At 46.0% G+C, this 24,894-nt stretch overlaps 1 protein-coding gene across 1 annotated transcript in view; it reads right to left on the minus strand.

Moving 5' to 3' along the window:
* The window catches only part of LOC143961234 (mitochondrial adenyl nucleotide antiporter SLC25A23-like), a 53,722-nt gene that overhangs the window by 14,774 nt on the left and 14,054 nt on the right, over positions 1-24,894 (minus strand). The window contains exons 4-7 of the mRNA XM_077470467.1: positions 22,760-22,871; positions 10,024-10,182; positions 6,609-6,761; positions 1,942-2,049 (exon numbers count right to left, since the gene is read on the minus strand). Of these exons, the coding sequence (XP_077326593.1) occupies positions 1,942-2,049; positions 6,609-6,761; positions 10,024-10,182; positions 22,760-22,871 (532 nt within the window). The remainder of the gene's footprint in view (positions 1-1,941; positions 2,050-6,608; positions 6,762-10,023; positions 10,183-22,759; positions 22,872-24,894) is intronic.

Raw genomic sequence — 24,894 nt, forward strand, 5'->3', positions numbered from 1 at the left:
AACGCAGAGGTGATCAAATACCAGAACCTTGGACGCTTTTGTTTGACACAGTATGGGTACAACCATACACTTAAAGGGGTTGTCAACCCTCGTGTTTTTTCACCTTAATGCATCCCATGCATTAAGGTGAAAAAACTTATTCTAGTGACCACCCACCCCGTTTTACTCAGCTGAGCCCTGGAATTTCCTTTGGCGGAGACACGCTCTTCCTCTGCCCAGGGTTCTTGGCTCTTGATTGGATAGACTGATAGCAGCGCAGCAATTGGCTCTCGCTGCTGCCAATCAAATCCAATGACTCAGGGCCGGGGGTGAGTCTGGCATTCTGCGTCCATGGACGCAAATACTGGATTCGGGAGCGTGCCTGCAAGGTAACCCCCCAGGGAGAGTGCTTCTCCTAGGGGGTTATATGATGTGGGGAGGAGCTACCAGCGCTGCCGGGGGACCCCAGAAGAGGAGGATCGGGGCCACTCTGTGCAAAACCAACAGTGGAGGTAAGTATGACATGTTTGTTATTTAAAAAAATAATATAAAAATATGGGCCTTTACAATCACTTTTAGTGTTATACTTAAGACCCCTTTCACACCAGGGCGTTTTGCAGGCGCTATAGCGTTAGAAATAGCGCCTGCAATCCGCCCTAAAGAAGCTGCACCATTGTCTGTAGTGTGAAAGCCAAACGGTGACACATTTGTCCCATCTAGGGACAACCATACATACACTAATGCCCCGTACACACGATCGGGAAAAATTCCGCCAGCAAAAGTCCGATGAGAGCTTTTTGTCGGAAAATGCGACCGTGTGTATGCTCCATTGGACTTTTACTGGCAGAATTTCGGCAAGCCAAAGATTGAGAGCAGGCTCTCAATTTTTCGGTTGGAAAAAGTTCCGTACAATTCTGTACAATTTCCGACGCGCAGAAATTCCTACGCATGCTCAGAAACAATTCGACGCATGCTCGGAAGCATTGAACTTCATTTTCTCGGCTCGTCGTAGTGTTGTATGTCACTGTGTTCTTGGCGGTCAAAAGTTCAGAGAACTTTTGTGTGACCGTGTGTATGCAAGCCAAGCTTGAGCGGAATCCAGTCGGAAAAACCATCAGAGCTTTTTCCGACCAAAATTCCGATCGTGTGTACGCGGCATTACAATATATTCTTGCTAGAAGTGCAAAGAAATGGAGGTGTGCGTATTTCCTGATATTATTATATATATTTGATTCCGTCTCATGTGAGTGCCAGTAAAATCCATCAATAGCAGGACTGGTCCTTGTAAAACAATTTCAGAGATGACATAATCCTCCTGCCCCGCACTCTTGGATAGGAGAGAACCCACCACTGCAACGAGGCCTGCCTGTGTGTTAAATGGACCAATGACCATGTTCTGTTCCACCAAAAAATGGAACTTGCACTTTAAGGGAAAGTGACTCCCTGACATGCCACATTTGGCATGTCTTTTTTTTTGGGGGGGGGGGGGGGGGCGGATACCCTCTTTTTAGAGGGTTCCAGCTCCCACTTCCTCCCGGCACACCACAGCACCGGAATCACCTCTCCCCCCTTCCTCTCAGCAATCATCTAGGACAAGTCACATGTCCCACATATTGCCCAGGCCGATCACAGCGTGCGACGGCTCGCGCATGCGCAGTGGGTGCCTGGCTGAGTAGTTACAAGGCTGGCGCCCTAGAAAGGAGGGGGAGATGAGCGGGGCTTCGTTTCCCCGCATCTCTGGACCCTGGGACAGGTAAGTGTCCGATCATTAAAAGTCAGCAGCTGCAGTATTTGTAGCTGCTGACTTTTAATTGTTTTTGTTTTTTTAAGCGGAACTCCGCTTTAAAGCTAAAAACAATCCTAAACAGTTGCTTGCAAAAACGTGCTAACTGTATGTCTGCCAACCACAAATCTCTATAAGAAGTCCCCCAATGACACCATGTCCTCTCTCTGGGTGCTCACCTCCATAGGATATATGACAGTCTGTGCGATGGCTCCGGCCAATGACCCAGCAATGAACCTCTCTCGGACCCTCAGCGTTTCCTGCTGACCACGGATGACCTTCTTTATCTGAGCAGGGAAATCAAGCTGGTTAGTTCTTCTCATGTGGTTTACATTCTGTTACAGTAATCATCCTCATTAGAAAATTTTTAACATTTTTTTTTTAGACGCTTTGTGCCGGAAACCAGACTTAAAAAAATAAAAAATAAAAAAAGCATTTCCCTAAATGACCCTGATCTAAAACCTTTAACCACTTGAACGCCAGGCTTTTTCTGTCACTTTTTGTTTACAAGTTTAAATCAGTATTTGCTAGAAAATGACTTATAAACCCCAAACATTATACATTGTTCTTTTAGCAGAGGCCCTAGGGAATAAATTGACAAATCATTGGATTTTTTTTTATTTTATTTGCGCAGAGGTTTTGCAAATGAAATTTTTTTTGCCAAAACATATACTTTAATTATTAAAAACAAAACACAATATATACCCCAATTTGTTTTTGTAAAATGTGAAAGATGATGTTACGTCGAGTAAATAGATACCTAACATGTCACGCTTTAACCACTTAAGCCCCAGAAGATTTTACCCCCTTCCTGACCAGAGCACTTTTAGCGATTCGGCACTGCGTCGCTTTAACAATTGCGCGGTCCTGCGACGTTGCACCCAAACAAAATGGACGTCCTTTTTTCCCCACAAATAGAGCTTTACTTTTGGTGGTATTTGATCACCTCTGCAGTTATTTTCTGCGCTATAAAAGAGTAACAATTTTGCAAAAAAAAGCAATATTTTTACTTTGCTATAATAAATAGCCCCCAAAAATATATTAAAAAATATTTTCCTCAGTTTAGGGCGATACGTATTCTCCTACATATTTTTGGTAAAAAAAATAAAATTGCAATAAGCGTAGTTTGATTGGCTTGCGCAAAAGTTATAGCATCTACAATATAGGAGATAGATTTATGGCATTTTTATTACAATTTAGTTTTTTTATTAGTAATGGTGGTGATCTGCGATATTTTTATCGTGATTTTGACATTATGGTGGACACATCGGACACTTTTGACACTATTTAGGACCATTGTCTTTTATACAGTGATCAATGCTATAAAAATACACTGATTACTGTATAAATGACACTGGCAGGGAAGGGATTAAACACTAGGAAGCAATCAGGGGGTTATGTGTGTCCTAGGGAGTGATTCTAACTGTGGGGGGGGGGGGGGGGGCTACCACTGACATGACAGTGATCACTTCTCCCGATGACAGGGAGCAGTAGATCTCTGTCATGTCACTCGGCAGAACAGAGAAATGCCTCGTTTACATAGGCACCTCCCCGTTCTGCTGCACGGTGACATGATCGCCGAGACACCGGCGGACATCGAGTCCGCTGGCACGGTCACGGAGTACGCGCGCCCACAATGCCTCGTCTTAAAGGGGACGTATGTGTACGCCCATTTGCGCAGCCGTGCCATTGTGCCGACGTATATCGTCGTGCGCTGGTCGGCAAGTGGTTAAAATTGGGAAATTGCGCACACTCATGGAATGGCGACAAACTACGGTACTTAAAAATCCCCATAGGCGACACTTTAACAGGGAGGTGACAACGTTATGTTAGTGAGGTAAGTTCCATTTTAATCTTTAAAGTGCACCTTCCACCACTTTCCCTAAATTTCATGTCAGCATGCCTAACACTAACACTTTTTAAAAAAATGTTTTGCTTTACTTAATTTTTGTTCCTTCTACTTCCTGGTTGGAATGAAGGCAGTTCCCTGGCTGTACAGATGCCCCCCGGAAGGCAACGTCACTATTGCCTTCAGGGAAATCCCATACAAAAACTGTGCCGTTCTCACAGTATTGTCACACTGCGCATCATGAAAACACATGATGATGTCATGAGCTTCATCTCAAGCATGCAGCATACATCTACATCTACATACATACATACATACATACATATATATATATATATATATATACACATACATACATACATACATCTACAGGCATCTGTTGTGGGGGGAACCCTTACATCTTGCCAGAACAAAGTAGTATCCTATTAGTTATATTTAAAGGGAATTTCTTAATATTTGCACAACATTAAGGGTTATTTACTCAAGGAAAATCCACTTGGAAGTGCAGTCACTGTAGATCCGAGGGGGACATGCAAGGAAAATAAAAAACTGCATTTTAGCTTGCACGTGATTGGATGATAAAATCAGCAGAGCTTCCCCTCATTTCCGATCTGTACCTTAGATTTAGAGCGACTGCGCTTCCAAGTGCACTTGCAGTGCAAAGTGGATTTGCCTTCGTAAATAACCCCATTTGGTGCTTTGTCTTGCACATGTGCAGTATCACATGCATTAAAAATGGCGGTGTGGGAACAGGAACCCGGGCAGCACAGAGACAGGGCAAAAAATAGGGAAGTTTAAAAAGGAAAAAGTCACAAGGGGTTGCACATACCTGCAGCATCGTGTCCCCAAATCTCAAAGAGGAGCTCCAAGCTACCCCCCCCCCCCAAAAAAATAAAAAATTAAAAAGGTCAGGAGCTATAAATACTGTAGCTGCTGACTTTTAATATTAGGGACTTACCTCTCCAGGAATCCAGCAGTGCCCTCATCTGAGCCAAAACCGATGGTGAGCGACGTTTTTGAGCGTTTATCAGTGTTAGAGCATTTTTACAGCTGAAAAACCATCCCTTAGAACCCACCAGTTTTGGGTTTAATGACTGTAGAAAAAACCGTCTACTGCCAAAAACAGCCGCTGTGCATGAGGCCTTAGAGTGGTAGTAAAGTCAGAAGGCTTTTTATCCTAATGGATTCTATACATTAAGATAAAAAAACTTCTGTGTGCAGCAGCCTCCCTCAGCCCCCCTATTACTTACCTGAGCCCCATCTCGATCCAGCAATGTTACAGGAGTGTCTTCGCTGCCCGGGACCCTCCCTCCTCATTGGCTAAGATGTCAGAGCGGTGCATTGGTTCACGCTGCTGTCAAAGTCAATAGGCCAATGAGGAGAGAGAGGGGAGGGGCCGAAACACGGCTCCGTGTCTGAATGGACACACATAGCAGCGGCTTTGCTCAGGTGATCCTATAACAAGCTGCTTGCTGTGAGGGCACTCGGCAGGAGGGCGGGGCCAGGAGCGCCAGCGAGGGACCCGAAAAGAGCAGGCAAGTATAACATGTTTGTTACAGTTAAAAGAAGAAAAAAAAAGACTGACTTTAGTATCACTAAGCCTAGTACACATGGACCAAGTGTTCAAAAGAAACCGGCCAACATTCGGACCGTGTTCTGGTGTCCAGCCGGCTTGTGTCCAAAGGGCATGACCGAAAAAGGACTGCCGACCGGCTTCCTATCAGCGATCTCAGCTAGTGGCCGGAGTGTTCTAGCATTCTGTTAGAACACCATAGCTCAGCAGGGGAAACTGTACTAACATCAGATAGTTAGTACAGTGGAACCCCCCGGAGCTGTCAGTTTTTTTACGTTCAGCCCTGCTGGGTTAATCAAAGAAAAACTGCTAGTGTGTACCAGGCTTTACTGTCACGGTTAAATGCCAGGCCATTCTGAGAGATGAAACTTAACACCGCCATGTAGTATGAAAGCTTGCGGTTAACGCCCCCCCTCCCCCACAGATTGCCATAGGCCCATCATTACAACTGGCAGCCTCATTGGCCAATAGGAATGCACAAGAGACAAAAAGGGTGGGCAAGTTTCTGCATTATTAATGAGCGTCGAAGCTGTACCTGTCAGAACAGTCTAATGGCGCATACACACGATTCCGCCAGCAAAACTCAGATGAGAGCTTTTTGTCGGAAAACGCGACCGTGTGTATGCTTCATCGGACTTTTGCTGGAGGACTTCCAGCCAGCAAAAGATTGTGAGCATGTTCTCCATTTTTCGGTCGGGAAAAGTTCCTATCTGAAAACGCGATCGCCTGTGCAAATTCCGACACGCAAAATTCCTACACATGCTTGGAAACAATTTGACGCATGCTCGGGAGCATTGAACTGCATTTTCTAGGCTCGTCGTAGTGTTGTACGTCACCGCGTTCTTGACGGTCAAACGTTCAGAGAACTTTTGTGTGACTGTGTGTATGCAAGACAAGCTTGAGCGGAATTCCGTCGGAAAAACCATCCAAGATTTTTCCGACGGAAAATCCGCTCGTGTGTACGGGGCATTAGATTCCGCCATGACAGGAAGTCTCCATAGGATAGAATGAGTGAGACTTCATTGACTTCTATAGAACTGTATTAATTACAGCGTGTCTGATATCTTGGAGAGTGTCTATGGAAGAAAGTGGGAGAGCAGCACTAGAGAAGTCCTGTGAGTGAGAAGAGGCCATTTTATTCATTTATTACAGGTACTTATATAGTGCCATCAATTTACACAGCACTTTACATATAGATTGTACAGTCACATCAGTTCCTGCCCTCAAGGAGCTTACAATCTAAGGTCCCCAACTCATATTTGTACATACACATACTAGGGCCAATTTAGACAGGAGCCAAATAACCTCCCAGCATGTTTTTGGAGTGTGGGAGGAAACCCACGCAGGCGCAGGGAGAACAGGCAAACATGCAGGTAGTATCATAGAGGTAAACAGGGGTAATGCTTTCTAGTCAGACATCTTACCTGCTCATACGCCATGAATTTGATAGCGGACTCAGGAGCTATTTTCAGTACGTTTATACCGTTCCCCCGCCACAGGGAGCGAAACCCACCTTCTTCTATCATTGCTTTCACTCCCCTCAACATGGAGATCCCCTGAGATCTTGATCCATGTACCTGCAAAGATCGAAAAAAAAATGAACATAGGGCAGGAGCACAAATTATGTACAGTGAACGCCAACCTAAGAAATAATGAATTGGGACTTCAAGGGGAAAAATTACGGCAGGCCATAGAGGATGTGATTTTCTTTCCTGCAACCACAGGTTCAGGATTCCCCCATTAACACTGACTGAGCAATTGTGTTCTCCCAGCGGGGGGAGCCGTCCCTGCCGGGAGAACACAGCCACTGGCAAAAATAGCATGTAAAAATCTGACATGCTGGTTGTACCCAAGTGGTACTGTGATGTTGCCATAATAACGGGGCAGGACCTTCCTCCGCCGTCGCCCATTGCTATGGCAACTTTAGAAACAATTGGCGCTACGAAACGCGCATGCGTGAGATCGAGAGGTACATGCTGGCTACCCAGCATGCAACTCCAAAAATAATCCAGGAAGAAATCTTGATTGGGCTTGACATGCCCACAATCATGATGGAAACGGCCACAAACGGAGGCAGAAAATATTCGAGTAAGAAATGTATATTTTTGCAAAATCGATCATGATCATTGTATAATCGTTTTTGCATTTCATTTGTAATAATGCTAGGATCAATTCAAAAAATTAAATAAAATAAAGACCCTTTATTGTTATAAGACTGATATACAAGCTCTGTTGTAAGATGTGATATCACTATGTTCAAAGGCACATTTCATGATGTAGAACATTTTTTAATAAATGGGATTCTATACTGTAATAATAACAAATACCATTTTTTATAAATGAGAAACAATATTATTGAGTCTTGTTGGTTTTCTATATTAACCACTTCAGCTCAGGAAGATTTTACCCATTTTTTGCTATTCAGCACTATGCTACTTTAAAGAGGTAAACTTCCATCAATAAATTGTACCTATAGGCAAACCTATAATAAGGGTTACCTATAGATAGTGTAAATATCTCCTAAACCTGTACAGTTTAGGAGCTATTTACTGTACATGCGGCCAGTGACATCGCTGGCGCATGCGCTCTAAAGGAACAGTCGGCCGGGAGGAGAAGCCCCGGCCCCTTCTTCCCCCTGGAGTAAAAGCCCCGGCCCCTTCTTCTTCCCCCTGGAGTAAAATCCCCGGCCCCTTCTTCCCCCTGGAGTAAAAGCCCCGGCCCCTTCTTCTTCCCCCTGGAGTAAAAGCCCCGGCCCCTTCTTCTTCCTACTCCTGGAGTAAAAGCCCCGGCCCCTTCTTCTTCCTACTCCTGGAGTAAAAGCCCCGGCCCCTTCTTCTTCCTACTCCTGGAGTAAAAGCCCCGGCCCCTTCTTCTTCCTACTCCTGGAGTAAAAGCCCCGGCCCCTTCTTCTTCCTACTCCTGGAGTAAAAGCCCCGGCCCCTTCTTCTTCCCCCTGGAGTAAAAGCCCCGGCCCCTTCTTCTTCCCCCTGGAGTAAAAGCCCCGGCCCCTTCTTCTTCCTACTCCTGGAGTAAAAGCCCCGGCCCCTTCTTCTTCCTACTCCTGGAGTAAAAGCCCCGGCCCCTTCTTCTTCCTACTCCTGGAGTAAAAGCCCCGGCCCCTTCTTCTTCCTACTCCTGGAGTAAAAGCCCCGGCCCCTTCTTCTTCCTACTCCTGGAGTAAAAGCCCCGGCCCCTTCTTCTTCCTACTCCTGGAGTAAAAGCCCCGGCCCCTTCTTCTTCCTACTCCTGGAGTAAAAGCCCCGGCCCCTTCTTCTTCCTACTCCTGGAGTAAAAGCCCCGGCCCCTTCTTCTTCCTACTCCTGGAGTAAAAGCCCCGGCCCCTTCTTCTTCCTACTCCTGGAGTAAAAGCCCCGGCCCCTTCTTCTTCCTACTCCTGGAGTAAAAGCCCCGGCCCCTTCTTCTTCCTACTCCTGGAGTAAAAGCCCCGGCCCCTTCTTCTTCCTACTCCTGGAGTAAAAGCCCCGGCCCCTTCTTCTTCCTACTCCTGGAGTAAAAGCCCCGGCCCCTTCTTCTTCCTACTCCTGGAGTAAAAGCCCCGGCCCCTTCTTCTTCCTACTCCTGGAGTAAAAGCCCCGGCCCCTTCTTCTTCCTACTCCTGGAGTAAAAGCCCCGGCCCCTTCTTTTATCCTACTCCTGGAGTAAAAGCCCCGGCCCCTTCTTCTTCCTACTCCTGGAGTAAAAGCCCCGGCCCCTTCTTCTTCCCCCTGGAGTAAAAGCCCCGGCCCCTTCTTCTTCCCCCTGGAGTAAAAGCCCCGGCCCCTTCTTCTTCCCCCTGGAGTAAAAGCCCCGGCCCCTTCTTCTTCCCCCTGGAGTAAAAGCCCCGGCCCCTTCTTCTTCCCCCTGGAGTAAAAGCCCCGGCCCCTTCTTCCCCCTGTAGAAAAAGCCCCGTCACCTTCTTCTTCCCCCTGGAGAAAAAGCCCCGGCCCCTTCTTCCTACTCCTGGAGTAAAAGCCCCGGCCCCTTCTTCTTCCTACTCCTGGAGTAAAAGCCCCGGCCCCTTCTTCTTCCTACTCCTGGAGTAAAAGCCCCGGCCCCTTCTTCCTACTCCTGGAGTAAAAGCCCCGGCCCCTTCTTCTTCCTACTCCTGGAGTAAAAGCCCCGGCCCCTTCTTCTTCCTACTCCTGGAGTAAAAGCCCCGGCCCCTTCTTCTTCCTACTCCTGGAGTAAAAGCCCCGGCCCCTTCTTCTTCCTACTCCTGGAGTAAAAGCCCCGGCCCCTTCTTCTTCCTACTCCTGGAGTAAAAGCCCCGGCCCCTTCTTCTTCCCCCTGGAGTAAAAGCCCCGGCCCCTTCTTCTTCCCCCTGGAGTAAAAGCCCCGGCCCCTTCTTCTTCCCCCTGGAGTAAAAGCCCCGGCCCCTTCTTCTTCCCCCTGGAGTAAAAGCCCTGGCCCCTTCTTCTTCCCCCTGGAGTAAATGAAAATGCACAGCGTTCTCTGAATGGTGCCGATACTGATTGGGTGACCTGCTGTGTGTTCAGTGGCCAACATTTTTTGAAGAAATACGATTTTATTATTAGATATGTTTTGCAGCAGTAAAACATTTATTTTTTCAAAATTTTGGGTATTTTTTTCCATTTATATAATAAAAATAAATAAAAACAGCTCAATTTGTGTGAAAAAAAAATGATACAAATTTAATTTGGGAACAATGTTCTATTATCGTAAAAATACTAGTTGAAGTAGCACAGTGCCAAATAGAAAAAAATGCTTTGGTCATGAAGGGAGTAAAATCTTCCAGAGCCTAAGTGGTTAAAGAACAAAGATCCAGCAGATTGAGTTTCCTAGAACTGTCTGTTGACTGCTGAAGAATATCATGCTCACCTGCATTAAGACTTTCAGCCTGTCCAGGGGGGCGGTTCCTGTCCTTGACACGGCTCCTGCCACACCTCCCGCCAGGAGCTGCTTCCACCACATACCAGAGCGGATCTCCTTCTTTGAGAACTCATCTGGAACTGCCAGTGACTCGCCTATATCCAGCATCTGAGGAAAAACACAACATAAAGTGCCATACAACAGCACAAGGAGAAACAATGACCTGTTACTACATAGGTGAAAAATCCAACTTTAGCCACCATACAGCTTCTCGCAGAGGAACAATGACCTGCTCTACATAGGAGGAAAGATCCAACCTCAACCACCATACAACTTCTCACAGAGGAACAATGACCTGCTCTACATAGGAGGAAAGATCCAACTTCAACCACCATACAACTTCTCACAGAGGAACAATGACCTGCTCTACATAGGAGGAAAGATCCAACTTCAACCACCATACAACTTCTCACAGAGGAACAATGACCTGCTCTACATAGGAGGAAAGATCCAACTTCAACCACCATCTTACAGAGGAACAATGACCTGCTCTTCATAGAGGAAAGATCCAACCTCAACCACCATCTTACAGAGGAACAATGACCTGCTCTGCATAGAGGAAAGATCCAACCTCAACCACCATACAACTTCTCCCAGAGGAACAATGACCTGCTCTACATAGGAGGAAAGATCCAACTTCAACCACCATCTTACAGAGGAACAATGACCTGCTCTACATAGGAGGAAAGATCCAACCTCAACCACCATCTTACAGAGGAACAATGACCTGCTCTGCATAGAGGAATGATCCAACCTCAAACACCATACAACTTCTCACAGAGGAACAATGACCTGCTCTACATAGGAGGAAAGATCCAACCTCAACCACCATACAACTTCTCCCAGAGGAACAATGACCTGCTCTACATAGGAGGAAAGATCCAACCTCAACCACCATCTCACAGAGGAACAATGACCTGCTCTGCATAGAGGAAAGATCCAACCTCAACCACCATACAACTTCTCCCAGAGGAACAATGACCTGCTCTACATAGACCCCATACACACTATTAGATTTTCTGCAGATTTTTGTCTTCAGATTTACCAAAACATGTAGTCACAGTGCAAGGGCCTGCCTAATTGCATACAATTTGAAACTCTTAAGGTTTGAACCCATATTATATGATTTTGGTAAATCTGAAGACAAAAATCTGCAGAACATCTAATAGTGTGTATGGGGCTCTAAAGAGGAAAGATCAAACCTCAACCATCATTCAACTTCTCAAAGGAGGAACAGTGACCCGCTCTACAAGGCAAAAATATCAAACATCAGGTATCCTATAATTGCACAACTAAGAACGATGACCTATTTTACATGGAGGAAAAGATACATTAATCATCATTTAAAACAGAAATAAAGTTTTGAAAAACAATGCCAGTAGGTAGACTCTTTAGATATTAAATGTCTCTTCTGCAATGGAATTAATTTCTCTGTTTGCTTAAAGTCCTCTTTAAAATGTACACTAATCTGTGCATGAGCAGCTCAATTTACATTACAGCGTGATGCCGGTGTGCCAGGATGACTGAACTCTTGGACAAGTGCACCCATACATCATTCAAAGCCAATTAAGACAGCCGAAGACCCAGCACCCAAAAAAATCCGGTAAGATGATGCCGGGAAAGGAATTCACGGATGTTGGACCACTGAAGCAGGGGTTAGTATTGCAGATTTTAGTTCCACTTTAATTGCACACCTAAGAACAGGGACCTGTTCTATATGGAGGAACGGTCCAACATCAACTACCACATAACTGCACACAGAGGAACAATGACCTGTTCTGCACGAAGAAAAGACTAAGTTAGACTTACCGGTGACGGTATTTCTAAGAGCCTTTCAGGACAACCCCGGAGAGAGTGTAGCTTCACCTTGTCATTAGGAAACACATGCCCACTTTAAAAACACCTCCTCTTCCTCCATGGCTTCAGTTATTGTGGCCTTCCGACACTGGAAAACAAAGCACAGAAAGCACAACACCATGGTAGAACTTAATACATTTACTAAGCATAACCTAGGGAGGGAAGTAACGGTTGTCCTGAAAGGCTCTTAGAAATACCGTCACCGGTAAGTCTAACTTAGTCTTTCTCAAATCGCCTTTCAGGACAACCCCGGAGAGGATAACCAAGAAACTTACCCTAGGGCGGGACTACTGCCTGCAGTACCTTCCTGCCGAAGGCCTGATCTGCCGCAGACAGTAGATCTAACCGGTAGTGCCGGAGAAATGTCGAATAACTGGACCAAGTGGCAGCCTTGCAGATTTGTTCAGGCGTTGCACCGGCCCTTTCAGCCCAGGAAACTGCCGTGGATCTAGTAGAGTGGGCAGCAATACCTGAGGGAGGTATTTCTCCTTTTGCTTTATAGGCTTCTGTTATAGCCAACTTAAGCCACCTACCCAGCGTACTTTTAGAAGCTTTCTCCCCCTTGCGTGATCCAGAAAAAAAATCACAAAAAGGGCGTTTGATTTTCTAAAATCTTTAGTCATTTTCAGAAACTGTAATAGACACCTTCTCACATCCAATGTGTGAAAAACTTCCTCTACTGCATTCGCTGGGGTTGCAGAGAATGTAGGTAACACTATTTCCTGCGATCAATGGAAAGCTGAGGATACTTTCGGTAGGAATGCTGGATCCGTCCTCAGTACCACCCTGTCCTGATAAACTCTAAGGAAGGGTTCTGTAATAGTTAGAGCTTGGAGCTCGCTGACTCTCCTGGCCGAGGTGATGGCCACCAAAAAGATTGTTTTTAAAACCACCTTCTGTAAAGAAGCTTCTTGTAAGGGTTCAAACGGTGCTCCCGAGAGACCCTGTAAAACTGTAGACAAATCCCAACTGGGAAAGTCTTTAAGGGCTACTGGTCTACTTCGAGCAAGAGCCCTAAAAAATCTAGAAATTAAAGTTTCTTTAGATAAAGTATTTTCAAAGAAAACTGATAAGGCAGCCACCTGAGTCTTCAGGGTACTGGCTGCGAGGCCCTTCTCCATTCCTTCATGGAGAAACTCCAAGACGGACACCGTGCTCTTGACCTTGAGTTCTCTAGAACTGCACCAGGAGTTGAACTTTTTCCAGACTTTCATGTAAATTGCCTGTGTAACTGCCTTCCTGCTAGACAACAGGGTCTTTACTACTTTATCTAAGAGACATTTGGGTTTTAATAGGTCCTCCTCAGAAACCAGGCGGTTAGCTGTAGAAGTTCCACCTCTGGATGATTTACTGTCCCCTGGGATAACAAATCTTTTCTGAGTGGTAACCTCCATGGGGGCTTCGAGGCTAGGTTTCGAAGACCCGCGAACCAAGGCCTTTTTGGCCAAAAAGGAGTGACTAGTATTAAGTCTGTCCCTTCTTCCCTGAATTTCCTCAGTACTAGTGGAATTAGAGGAAAGGGGGGAAAGGCGTAGCACAGCTGGTAATGCCAGGGGTGAGCAAATGCATCCAACCCTATTGTTGCATCTCCTCGGTGAAGAGAAAATAATCTGTCCACCTTTGAGTTCTGCTGGCTGGCAAAAAGGTCTACCTGAGGAACCCCCCAGGCCTCGGAGATCATCAGGAACACTTCCTGATTCAGACTCCATTCTTGTCCACAGGAAAAGGTCCACACCAGGCCCCTTGAGAGGTTTGCCTGGTCTCTCCACCACCAAAGAGCCCTTTTCGTCCCTGACAAAATTTTTAGCTGTTTTTTCCAAAGGATCCTGATGGGACCAGCTTGACAGAACCTCCCTCTGAAGGGGTCTGGAATGGAACCTGGCCCACTGAACAGCCGGGATTGCTGCCGTAAGCAGGCCCAGAACTGCCATAGCCGTCCTGACTGAGACTGTCTGGTTGCTCTGTATCCGCTGTACAGCTAGCTGCAACTTTTCCTGTTTTTCCAGCGGCAGGAAAACTTTCTGGAGAATCGAGTTTATCGTATACCCCAGAAATTTCATTTCCTGTGAGGGGGTCAGGATTGACTTCTCTAGATTTAGAAGCCATCCCAGGCCCTCGAGGTGAGACTGGGCCCTCTGGAGATTGACTAGGACCTGCTCCCTGGAGTCTGCAAAAAACAAAAGGTCATCCAGATAAGGGACGACTGGAATCCCCTTCAATTTCAGGGGCTCCAAAACCTCTGCCATAATCTTCGATAAGACCCTGGGAGAGGACGAGAGTCCGAATGGCAGAGCCCTGAATTGGAGGTGCCATACCGAACTCCCCACCTTCAATGCCAGGCGCAGGAACCGCTGCGATGCCTGATGAATGGGTATATGAAGGTAGGCATCCCTTAGATCCAGGGATGCCATGAAGCATTCTGGGGTCAACAACTTTGTGATGGAGAAAATTGTATCCATCCTGAAATGTTTGTACCGAATGAACCTGTTCAGAAATTTCAGATTCAGGATTAAACGGTACTTCCCTGAGGGTTTTTTCACCAGAAAAATATGTGAATAAAAACCCCCGCCCTGCTGGTTTACTGGGACTTGAATCAGAACCTCTTGCTGTATCAGCTCCTGTAACAAAAGCTTCATTGCAGAGGCCTTCTCCTGATCCCTTGGCAATGTTGTCACATAAAACCTGCTCGGGGGTAGTTCTGAAAACTCCAACCTGTACCCCTGATCGACAACGCTCTTCACGAACAGATTTGGAGACAGCCTGTCCCATTGTTCGCGAAAAGCTGACAGTCTCCCCCCCACTGGGGAGATATTGTCACTTGTTCTTAGGGGACTGCTCTGGGGGAGATCTGAAGAGGACTCCACCCTTGCCTTTGCCCTTCTGTGAACCCCATCTGCTCTTGCGATCCTGGTCTTTTTTATGGGACTGCTGAAAAGCACGAAAATTCTTTTTGGCAACCTGCTTTTTCTTAGCTGGAAAAGCCTTCTTTTTATCGGCTGTCCTATCCAGCACAGACTCTAAAATCGGGTCCAAAGAGCAAGTCACCCGAGAAGGGGAGACCACACAGTTTGACCTTAGAAGCAGTGTCCCCAGACCATGTTTTCAGCCAAACTGCTCTCCTGGCTGAATTTACAAGAGCCGAAGACCTAGCGGACAGTTTAACCGATTCTGCTGATGCATCCGCCATATATTTGACTGCATTCAGGATCAGTGGAAAGGACTCTAAGAGATCCTTGTGGGGTGTCCCCGCTTCAATATGGCTCTTCAGCTTCTCTACCCAACATTCCAGATTCCTGGCCACTACCGTAGCTGCCATTGCTGGTTTTAGACTGACTGACGCAGCATCCCAAGCCTTTTTGAGGATGGAGTCAGCTTTTTTGTCCATTGGGTCTTTAAGGATCCCCATATCCTCAAAGGCTAGATCCGTTCGTCTGGATACCTGCGAGAAAGCTGCATCGACTCTGGGTTTTTTGTTCCAAACCTCTGAGTCTTTATCTTCGAAGGGAAACCTTCTTTTGAGAGCTTTAGAGAAGAAAGGGGCTTTTTCTGGGTCCTTCCACTCTTTTCTCACCGAATCTGAGAGGACCCTGTGGACTGGAAAAACTCTCCGTTTTGTTTCGTCCAACCCCTGGTACATTTTGTCATGAATTGACAGTTGTACTTTTTCTTCTTGAATTTCTAGAGTAGTGTAGATTGCTTTAAGAATGTCATCTACTTCCTCTAGTGATAGCTTGAATTTAGAGCCCCTGCTATCTTCTTCCTCTTCCTCCTCCTCAGAATCCCTGAAGGAGATGAGAGTACTACCCCCTTCGTCTCCAGAATCCTCGGTATCCACCTGTCTGGACGACGACGCCCTGGGGCTGGGCGGTAAGTTCTGAGGCTCGGTCTGTGCGGGAGGATTTTGTATCAGGATGGACCTGACTGAACTCAAGGAGTTTGTCAGCTCTTTAACCGAAGAAAACAAATCCTTATATTGTTGGGATGTTTCCTCTTCCACCAATTCTCTGATACAATTTCTGCACATTGCCTTCTGCCATGAATCTCTGAGGGGGGTCTTGCAAGAAGGACATTTTCTCTGACCTGGTCTAGCTTTTCCTAGTGATTTTTCCTGAAACGACATGCAGGTTTAACTCACTAAAAGCTCTCAACAACCAGTTGCTTAACACCAAGCCAGTGCAGAGACCCACCACCGAACAGACCACTAGTGAGACCCCAGAACCAGGCTGCAAAAGGTCAGAACGAAGTCACCTCTGACCTGCAGCGACAGGCCCCCAAGAGGGGGGAACAGACAAAGACATAGCTCAACAGTGAAGCAGAGGGTGCCAGTGCACCTTACGTACCTGGGCTGGACCGGTGTTTGGGGCGCCTGTCTCCGCCATAGCTGGCTTACACTCCTCCAGCGCTTGAGTAAGGCAGCTATCACAAACAGCTCCGTAATTTTTTTAATTTTCCCGGCCGCCGCGTCATCAGGGCCAGCCGGAAGCGGAAGCACACGGTCACCTGACCCGCCCCATGATCCCTGCGTTCCAGGCGCTTGAACCACGGCGCCACGCCCCCTCAGAGCGCCTGCGCGTCACCGTAAACGACGCTGTCGCCGCCCGGGACCCGGCGCCGAAAACGGAGCCACGCCGCTGACCTGCAGCGACCTCCGCCAGCGACAGAGCCCTCCCTGTGCTAAATCAGCGGACACCGGGCACCCGACGCCGGCACTCTGAGGGTCCTTACTCCCGCGAGACGGCGGGACAAGGAGCTCCAGGAGTCCTCCCCCACTGGAGATGCTGCTGGGGGTCAAAAGAAGAAACAACCTGTAACGAAAGGTAAGCCTTACTCCCCTGCAGAGAGTGTAGCTCTCCCCTGGTTCAGGCACATGCTTCCTCCAAGGAGGAAACACAATAACTGAAGCCATGGAGGAAGAGGAGGTGTTTTTAACCACTTGCCGACCGCCGCACGCCGATGTACGTCATCAGAATGGCACGGGCAGGCATAAGCACATACATGTACGTCCTTTGCCTCCCGCGGGTCGGGGGCCCGATCGGGCCCCCGCCCGGTGCCTGCGGCGGTCGGTTTTCGTTCGGGAGCGATCCCGGACGAGGGGACGGCCATTCATTCATGGCCACCCCCTCGCGATCGCTCCCGACGAATGGAAATCCCCGGTGACATCACTTCCTCTCCTGTAATGTAAACACAGGAGAGGAAGTGATGTATTCTCTCCTCCGTGTCGGTATTTTTCGTTCCGACACGGAGGAGAGCGGATCAGTGAGTTGCACCAACACATCCCACACACAGTAGAACATGCCAGGCACACTCACACCCCCCCTTTACCCCCCGATCACCCCCCCAATTACCCCTGCCCCCCAGTCACAGTGACACCAATGTCATTTTTTTTTTTTTTTTTTTTTTTTTTGCATTGGTGTCATTTGTGACTGTAATAACTGTTAGGGCAGTTAGGGTTAGCCCCCTTTAGTTCTAATGTACCCCCCTAACCCCCCCAATAAAGGTTTAACCCCGTGATCACCCCCCGTCGCCAGTGTCACTAAGGCTGGGTTCACATTGCAGCGGTTTATGAGAACGAATGTGATTCGCACCGCACTGCAGTGCAAATCACATCCGATCTCTGTGCGATTCGAGTTCAGCCATTCGCCGCACCCGCCGCACCCGCCACACCCGCCGCAAATTCGCACGGGACCCTTTTTTTGGCCCGCAGCAGAATCGGATCGCATGGGTGTTCACACCATGCGATCCGAGTTTGCAGATCGCACTGCGATATGCGAACTGATCTGGGGGTGTCAGTAACATTTCACTGACACTCCCAGCAGTTCGCATAGGGCAGTGTGAACTTCCGCCGGGAGGCATGCGATGCGGGAACCCGCCGCGGATTCGCGGCGTTTCCGCATCGCTCCAGTGTGAACCCAGCCTAATAAGCGATCATTTTTCTGATCGCCGTATTAGTGTCACAGGTGACGCTAGTTAGGCAGGTAGGTATTTAGGTTCGCCGCAGCTTTTTATAGCGCTAGGGACCCCCATATACTACCGCATAAAGCCCCCTGATTGCCCCCTAGTTAACCCTTTCACCAGTGATCACCATATAACTGTTACAGGTGACGCTGGTTGGTTAGTTATTTTTTTATAGTTTCAGGGCACCCGCCATTTATTACCTAATAAAGGTTTAACCCCCTGATCACCCGGCAGGTGTCATTTGTGACTAATAACTGTTAGGGCAGTTAGGGTTAGCCCCCTTTAGTTCTAAGGTACCCCCCTAACCCCCCCAATAAAGGTTTAACCCCGTGATCACCCCCCGTCGCCAGTGTCACTAAGGCTGGGTTCACATTGCAGCGGTTTATGAGAACGGATGTGATTCGCACCGCACTGCAGTGCAAATCACATCCGATCTCTGTGCGATTCGAGTTCAGCTATACAGATAGTATGGCTGAATTCGTGTCGCACCCGCCGCAAACTCGCACGGGACCCTTTTTTTGGTCCGCAGCAGAATCGGATCGCATGGGTGTTCACACCATGCGATCCAAGTTTGCAGATCGCACTGCGATATGCGAACTGATCTGGGGGTGTCATTAACATTTCACTGACACTCCCAGCAGTTCGCATAGGGCAGTGTGAACTGCCGCCGGGAGGCATGCGATGCGGGAACCCGCCGCGCATTCGTGGCGTTCCCGCATCGCTCCAGTGTGAACCCAGCCTAATAAGCGATCGTTTTTCTGATCGCTGTATTAGTGTCACAGGTGACGCTAGTTAGGCAGGTAGGTATTTAGGTTCGCCGCAGCTTTTTATAGCGCCAGGGACCCCCATATACTACCGCATAAAGCCCCCTGATTGCCCCCTAGTTAACCCTTTCACCAGTGATCACCATATAACTGTTACAGGTGACGCTGGTTGGTTAGTTATTTTTTTATAGTTTCAGGGCACCCGCCATTTATTACCTAGTCTCACTAGTGTACCCCTAAATTTAGGGGTGTCTACTTTCTAAAATGGGGTCATTTGGGGGGGGGGGGGTTTGTGCCATCTTGGCATTTTATGGCCTTCAAAACTGTAACGCCCTTAGAAAGCCTGAAGGCGGTGCTTGGTTTTTGGGGCCCCGTACGCGGCTAGGCTCCCAAAAAGTCCCACATATGTGGTATCCCCGTACTCAGGAGAAGCAGCAGAATTTATTTTGGGGTGTCATTTCACATATGCCCATGGCATGCATGAGCAATATATCATTTAGTGACAACTTTGTGAAAAAAAAAAAAAGTTTGTAATTTTCCCGCAACTTGTGGCAAAATATAAAATATTCCATGGACTCAACATGCCTCTCAGCAAATAGCTTGGGGTGTCTACTTTCTAAAATGGGGTCATTTGTGGGGGTTTTGTGCCATCTTGGCATTTTATGGCCTTCAAAACTGTAATAGGTAGTGAGAAGTGAACTCAAAAAATTACGCCCTTAGAAAGCCTGAAGGCGGTGCTTGGTTTTCGGGGCCCCGTACGCGGCTAGGCTCCCAAAAAGTCCCACATATGTGGTATCCCCGTACTCAGGAGAAGCAGCAGAATTTATTTTGGGGTGTCATTTCACATATGCCCATGGCATGCATGAGCAATATATCATTTAGTGACAACTTTGTGAAAAAAAAAAAAAAAAAAAAAAAGTTTGTAATTTTCCCGCAACTTGTGGCAAAATATAAAATATTCCATGGACTCAACATGCCTCTCAGCAAATAGCTTGGGGTGTCTACTTTCTAAAATGGGGTCATTTGTGGGGGTTTTGTGCCATCTTGGCATTTTATGGCCTTCAAAACTGTAATAGGTAGTGAGGCGTGAAATCAAAAATTGACGCCCTTAGAAAGCCTGAAGGCGGTGCTTGGTTTTCGGGGCCCTGTACGCGGCTAGGCTCCCAAAAAGTCCCACATATGTGGTATCCCCGTACTCAGGAGAAGCAGCAGAATTTATTTTGGGGTGTCATTTCACATACGCCCATAGCATGTGTGAGCAATATATCATTTAGTGACAACTTTGTGTAAAAAAAAAAAAAAAATTTTTTTTTTGTCATTATTCAATCGCTTGAGGCAAAAAAATAAAATATTCAATGGGCTCAACATGCCTCTTATCAATTTCCTTAGGGGGTCTACTTTCCAAAATGGGGTCATTTGGGGGGGGTTTTGTACTGCCCTGTCATTTTAGCACCTCAAGAAATGAGATAGGCAGTCGTAAACTAAAAGCTGCGTAAATTCCAGAAAACGTACCTTAGTTTGTAGATGTGACAACTTTTGCGCAAACCAATAAATATACAATTATTGACTTTTTTTTTACCAAAGACATGTGGCTGAATACATTTTGGCCTAAATGTATGACTAAAATTGAGTTTATTGGATTTTTCTAATAACAAAAAGTAGAAAATATCATTTTTTTTCAAAATTTGCGGTCTTTTTACGTTTATATCGCAAAAAATAAAAATCGCAGAGGCAATCAAATACCATCAAAAGAAAGCTCTATTTGTGGGAAGAAAAGGACGCAAATTTTGTTTGGGTACAACATTGCATGACCGCGCAATTACCAGTTAAAGCAGCGCAGTGCCAAAGTGTAAAAAGACCTCTGGTCATTTACCAGCAAAATGGTCCGGTCTGAAAGTGGTTAAAGTGGGCATATGTTTCCTAATGACAAGGTGGAGCTACACTCTCTCCGGGTTTGTCCTGAAAGGCGATTTGAGAAAAAGTCCCAACATCAACTGCCATATACAGTAACTGCAGACTGAGGAACAATAACCTGTCTACATTAAGGATTCGAGTAATGATCCAATATCAATAATATAACTGGTAACCAAGGTAGAGTAACCTGGTCTACATGGAGGGAAGATCAAACATCAAACTACCATATAACTACACACCTGAGGAACAATGGCCTACATGGAGGAAAGATCCAGGATCAACCACCATATTGCTGAACACCAAGTAACTATTACTTCATTGAGGAAAAGGCTCACCATAAACTACCATATACCTAAAACATTGACCTGTTGTGCATTATGAAAAGACCCAACACGGGAACTGTCATATTGGTGTACACTTAGGAACAATGACTTGTTCTGCCTGAAGGAAAGATCCTACAGCAACTGCCATATAACTGCACACCAAGGATCAAGGACCTGTTCTACATGGAGGGAAGAGCCAACATCAGCTACCATATAACCTCACATCTAAGAATGATGGCTTGTTCTACATGGAAGAAAAGATCTAGAATCAAGCACCACATAATTGCACCCCAAGGAACATCTGTACTACATAGAGGAGACAATATTCAAAACCATTTAACCAGTAAAGCCCCCGGGTTAGTTTCGCATTGCCGCCATTGGCCTATTAATAAAAAGCAATTACCAATACACTCCAGAAATAACTCAAACCTTCTGCCCACTGAAATGACATCATACTTTCACTAGAGGAGTCTGTAATTATCTATCCTTACATATATGTGAAGGTGCTAAGAATAAAAGGGGCATTTTTTTAAAAGTTTCTTTCTATAGTGTTTAAACTCTAAATGACGCTGTATATTTGCTCATTAAATAGCGTTCTTGTTGTGCCACCTGCTTAGTATTACTGTGCAGTGACTGTACTCTACTGATCTTGTTATCTCAATGAAAGATGCCTGTAGACAGAGGACTAGAGTACATTAAATACTTTTTATTTAGCTTAACCTGAAACCATTCATGAGGGATGCTAAATGAATGGTGTGATATACAGGTGAGCACTACAGGGATGCTAGCTGAACTGTCTGATATACAGGTGGCCACTAGAGGGATGCTATCTGAATGGTCTGATATACAGATGAGTACTAGAGGGATGCTAACTAAACGGTCTAATATACAGGTGGCCACTAGAGGGATGCTATCTAAACGGTCTGATATACAGATGAGCACTAGAGGGATGCTATCTAAACGGTCTGATATACAGATGAGCACTAGAGGGATGCTAACTGAACGGTCTGATATGCAGGTGAGCACTAGAGGGATGCTAACTGAACGGTCTGATATACAGGTGAGCACTAGAGGGATGATAAATGAACGGTCTGATATGCAGGTGAGCACTAGAGGGATGATAAATGAACGGTCTGATATACAGGTGAGCACTAGAGGGATGATAAATGAACGGTCTGATATACAGGTGGCCACTAGAGGGATGCTATCTGAATGGTCTGATATACAGATGAGTACTAGAGGGATGCTAACTGAACGGTCTGATATACAGGTGGCCACTAGAGGGATGCTATCTAAATATTCTGATATACAGGTGAGCACTAGAGGGATGCTAAATGAATGGTGTGATATACTGGTGGCCACTAGAGGGATGCTAACTGAACTGTCTGATATACAGGTGAGCACTAGAGCAGGGATATGCAATTAGTGGACCTCCAGCTGTTGCAGAACTACAAGTCCCATGAGGCATAGCAAGACTCTGACAGCCACAAACATGACACCCAGAGGCAAAGGCATGATGGGACTTGTAGTTTTGCAACATCTGGAGGTCCACTAATTGCATATGCCTGCACTAGAGGGATGCTAACTGAATGGTCCGATATATAAAAAAGGTGGCCACTAGAGGGAGCACCTACACATCTGTACAGGAAAGTGAATAAGTTCACGCCACATCAATTATAACTTTAGGTCGCCCACACAACCACGATGTAAATTGGCAATCACTGAAAATACATTCTAATGCCCCTTTAAATCGTTATCTGACCAAAGGCCGCTGTCAGAGTCTTTACCATCACGAGCTGGCAATGGTTTCGCTTGTTTTTGGCCTCCAAAGTAGAGGAATGGAATGGGTTTACCTCCCACTGATATACTCACTGAGGAATGCTTCCAATAAGTGACGACCTCTTCCATATTGTGCAGCGCATTCAGCAGGAAATGATCCCTCCATTCCAGCCAATCGATGGTCAGCGTCCCGTCACGGTCCATGCTATAAAGGGAACACTGCGTCAGGGTCCATCGTATCAGAGGCATGGTTTGTGGAATGACAACAAGCTACACAAAGTGGTATTTAGATTACAAAAAATACCTAGGCTGGCATTGCTAACCTCTCCAGAAAATGCTAGTCATCTGGCCGTTTTGATAACTCCCTGGCTTCAGTACTTTCTGAATCACTGACCCAGCAATGTAGAGATCTCTACAGATCAGGGCAACTTTGTGCAAAACCATCGCATAGAGTAGGTAAGTATGACATGTTTATTATCTTAGAAAAATGAAAAACTACCTTAGACTTACCGGTAACGGTATTTCTACGAACCTTCCAGGACGGCACACATGAAGTAGGCCTGCCGTCCTGGAAGTGATAGGAGAAAATTGACACCTTTACAATCACTTTAATGTACTGATTTCCTATGATGGTCAGCTCCATCTAGTGACCGTAACGTGCTATTTTTTTCTGATTGAGGTATTTCAGTAAAAAAATAAAAAAATACTGCATTATGACCACAAGATGGAGCTGATGAACATAGGAAATTACTGTACTAAAGTGGTTGTAAACCCTTACATACCACTTTTACCTACAGGCAAGCCTATAATAAGGCTTATGTGTAGGTACTGGAAATCTCCTAAACCTGCAGACCCCTAAAAGTTAATACATTAAGTTCATTAACAAAATGCTTTAATAGATGTTACTCGGGAAAGACAAATAGCTCAGTATGCACTACTGCTTAGCAGCAGCGTATGTCAGACAAATGAGGTAGGTGAGGGTCTTTAACGCTTTCGCTGCCAGGCCCTGTGCTCCATTTTTACACTCAGGTGGCCAGGCCATTTTTGCAATTTTTTTTTTTCATTGCTTTTTTATTTTTCCCTTTACAGCTTTCAGAGTTTGTTAACCACTTGCCGACCGCTGTCAGCACATATACCTCGGCAGAATGGCACGGCTGGGCAAAGTAACGTTACGTTACTTTTAAATTTCCCGCCGTTCGCGCGTGTGTGACTGCCGCGAGCTTCGTGACCGTGCCCGCGGACTCGATCGTGTCACAGAGCTGCAGAACGGGGAGATGCCGATGTAAACAACATCTCTCTGTTCTGCCTTGTGACACGACAATGATCGTCTGCTCCCTGTCATCGGGAGCAGTGATCAGTGTCGTGTCACTGCTAGCCCGTTCCCCCCCCCACAGTTAGAATCACTGCCCAGGACACACTTAACCCATCCCCGCCCCCTAGTGGTTAACCCTTCACTGGCAGTGACGTTTTTACAGTAATCAATGCATTTTTATAGCACTGATCGCTGTATTAATGCCAATGGTCCCAAAAATGTGCCTAAATTGTCCAATGTGTCCGCCATGTTGCAGTCATGATAAAAATCACTGATCACCACCATTACTATTAAAAAAAAAAAATTATTAATAAAAATGTCATAAAACTATCCCCTATTTTGTAAACGCTATAACTTTTGAACAAACCAAACGCTTATTACGATTTTTTTACCAAAAATATGTAGAAGAATACGTATCGGCGTAAACTGAGGGAAAAAAAATACTTTTTTTTATATATTTTTGGGGGATATTTATTATAGCAAAAAGTAAAAAATAATGCGTTTTTTCAAAATTGTCGCTCTTTTTTTTGTTTATAACGCAAAAAATAAAAACCGCAGGGGTGATCAAATACCACCAAAAGAAAACTCTATTTGTGGGAAAAAATTACCTCAATTTTGTTTGGGAACCACGTCGTACGACCGCGCAATTGTCACTTAAAGCGAAGCAGTGCCGAATCGCAAAAAGCGCTCTGGTCAGCAAGGGGGTAAATCCTTCGGGGGCTGAAGTGGTTAAAGACCCCCCCCAAACTATATATTTTCTGAAAGCACACGACCAGAATACAAATAAGGTGCTATTGATTTTCAGGGCACAATGATATTTTCGCAAAGGTTTATCAAAACAATATTTTCTTTAAAAATACACTAAAATCATTATTAGCAGATAAAAACACAGTACATTTTACAAAATTTCTATCTC

This window comes from Lithobates pipiens, unplaced genomic scaffold, assembly GCF_037356315.1.
Source record: "Lithobates pipiens isolate NorthernLeopardFrog02 unplaced genomic scaffold, aLitPip1_a1.2 Scaffold_8, whole genome shotgun sequence".
NCBI classification, from domain to species: Eukaryota; Metazoa; Chordata; class Amphibia; order Anura; family Ranidae; genus Lithobates; species Lithobates pipiens.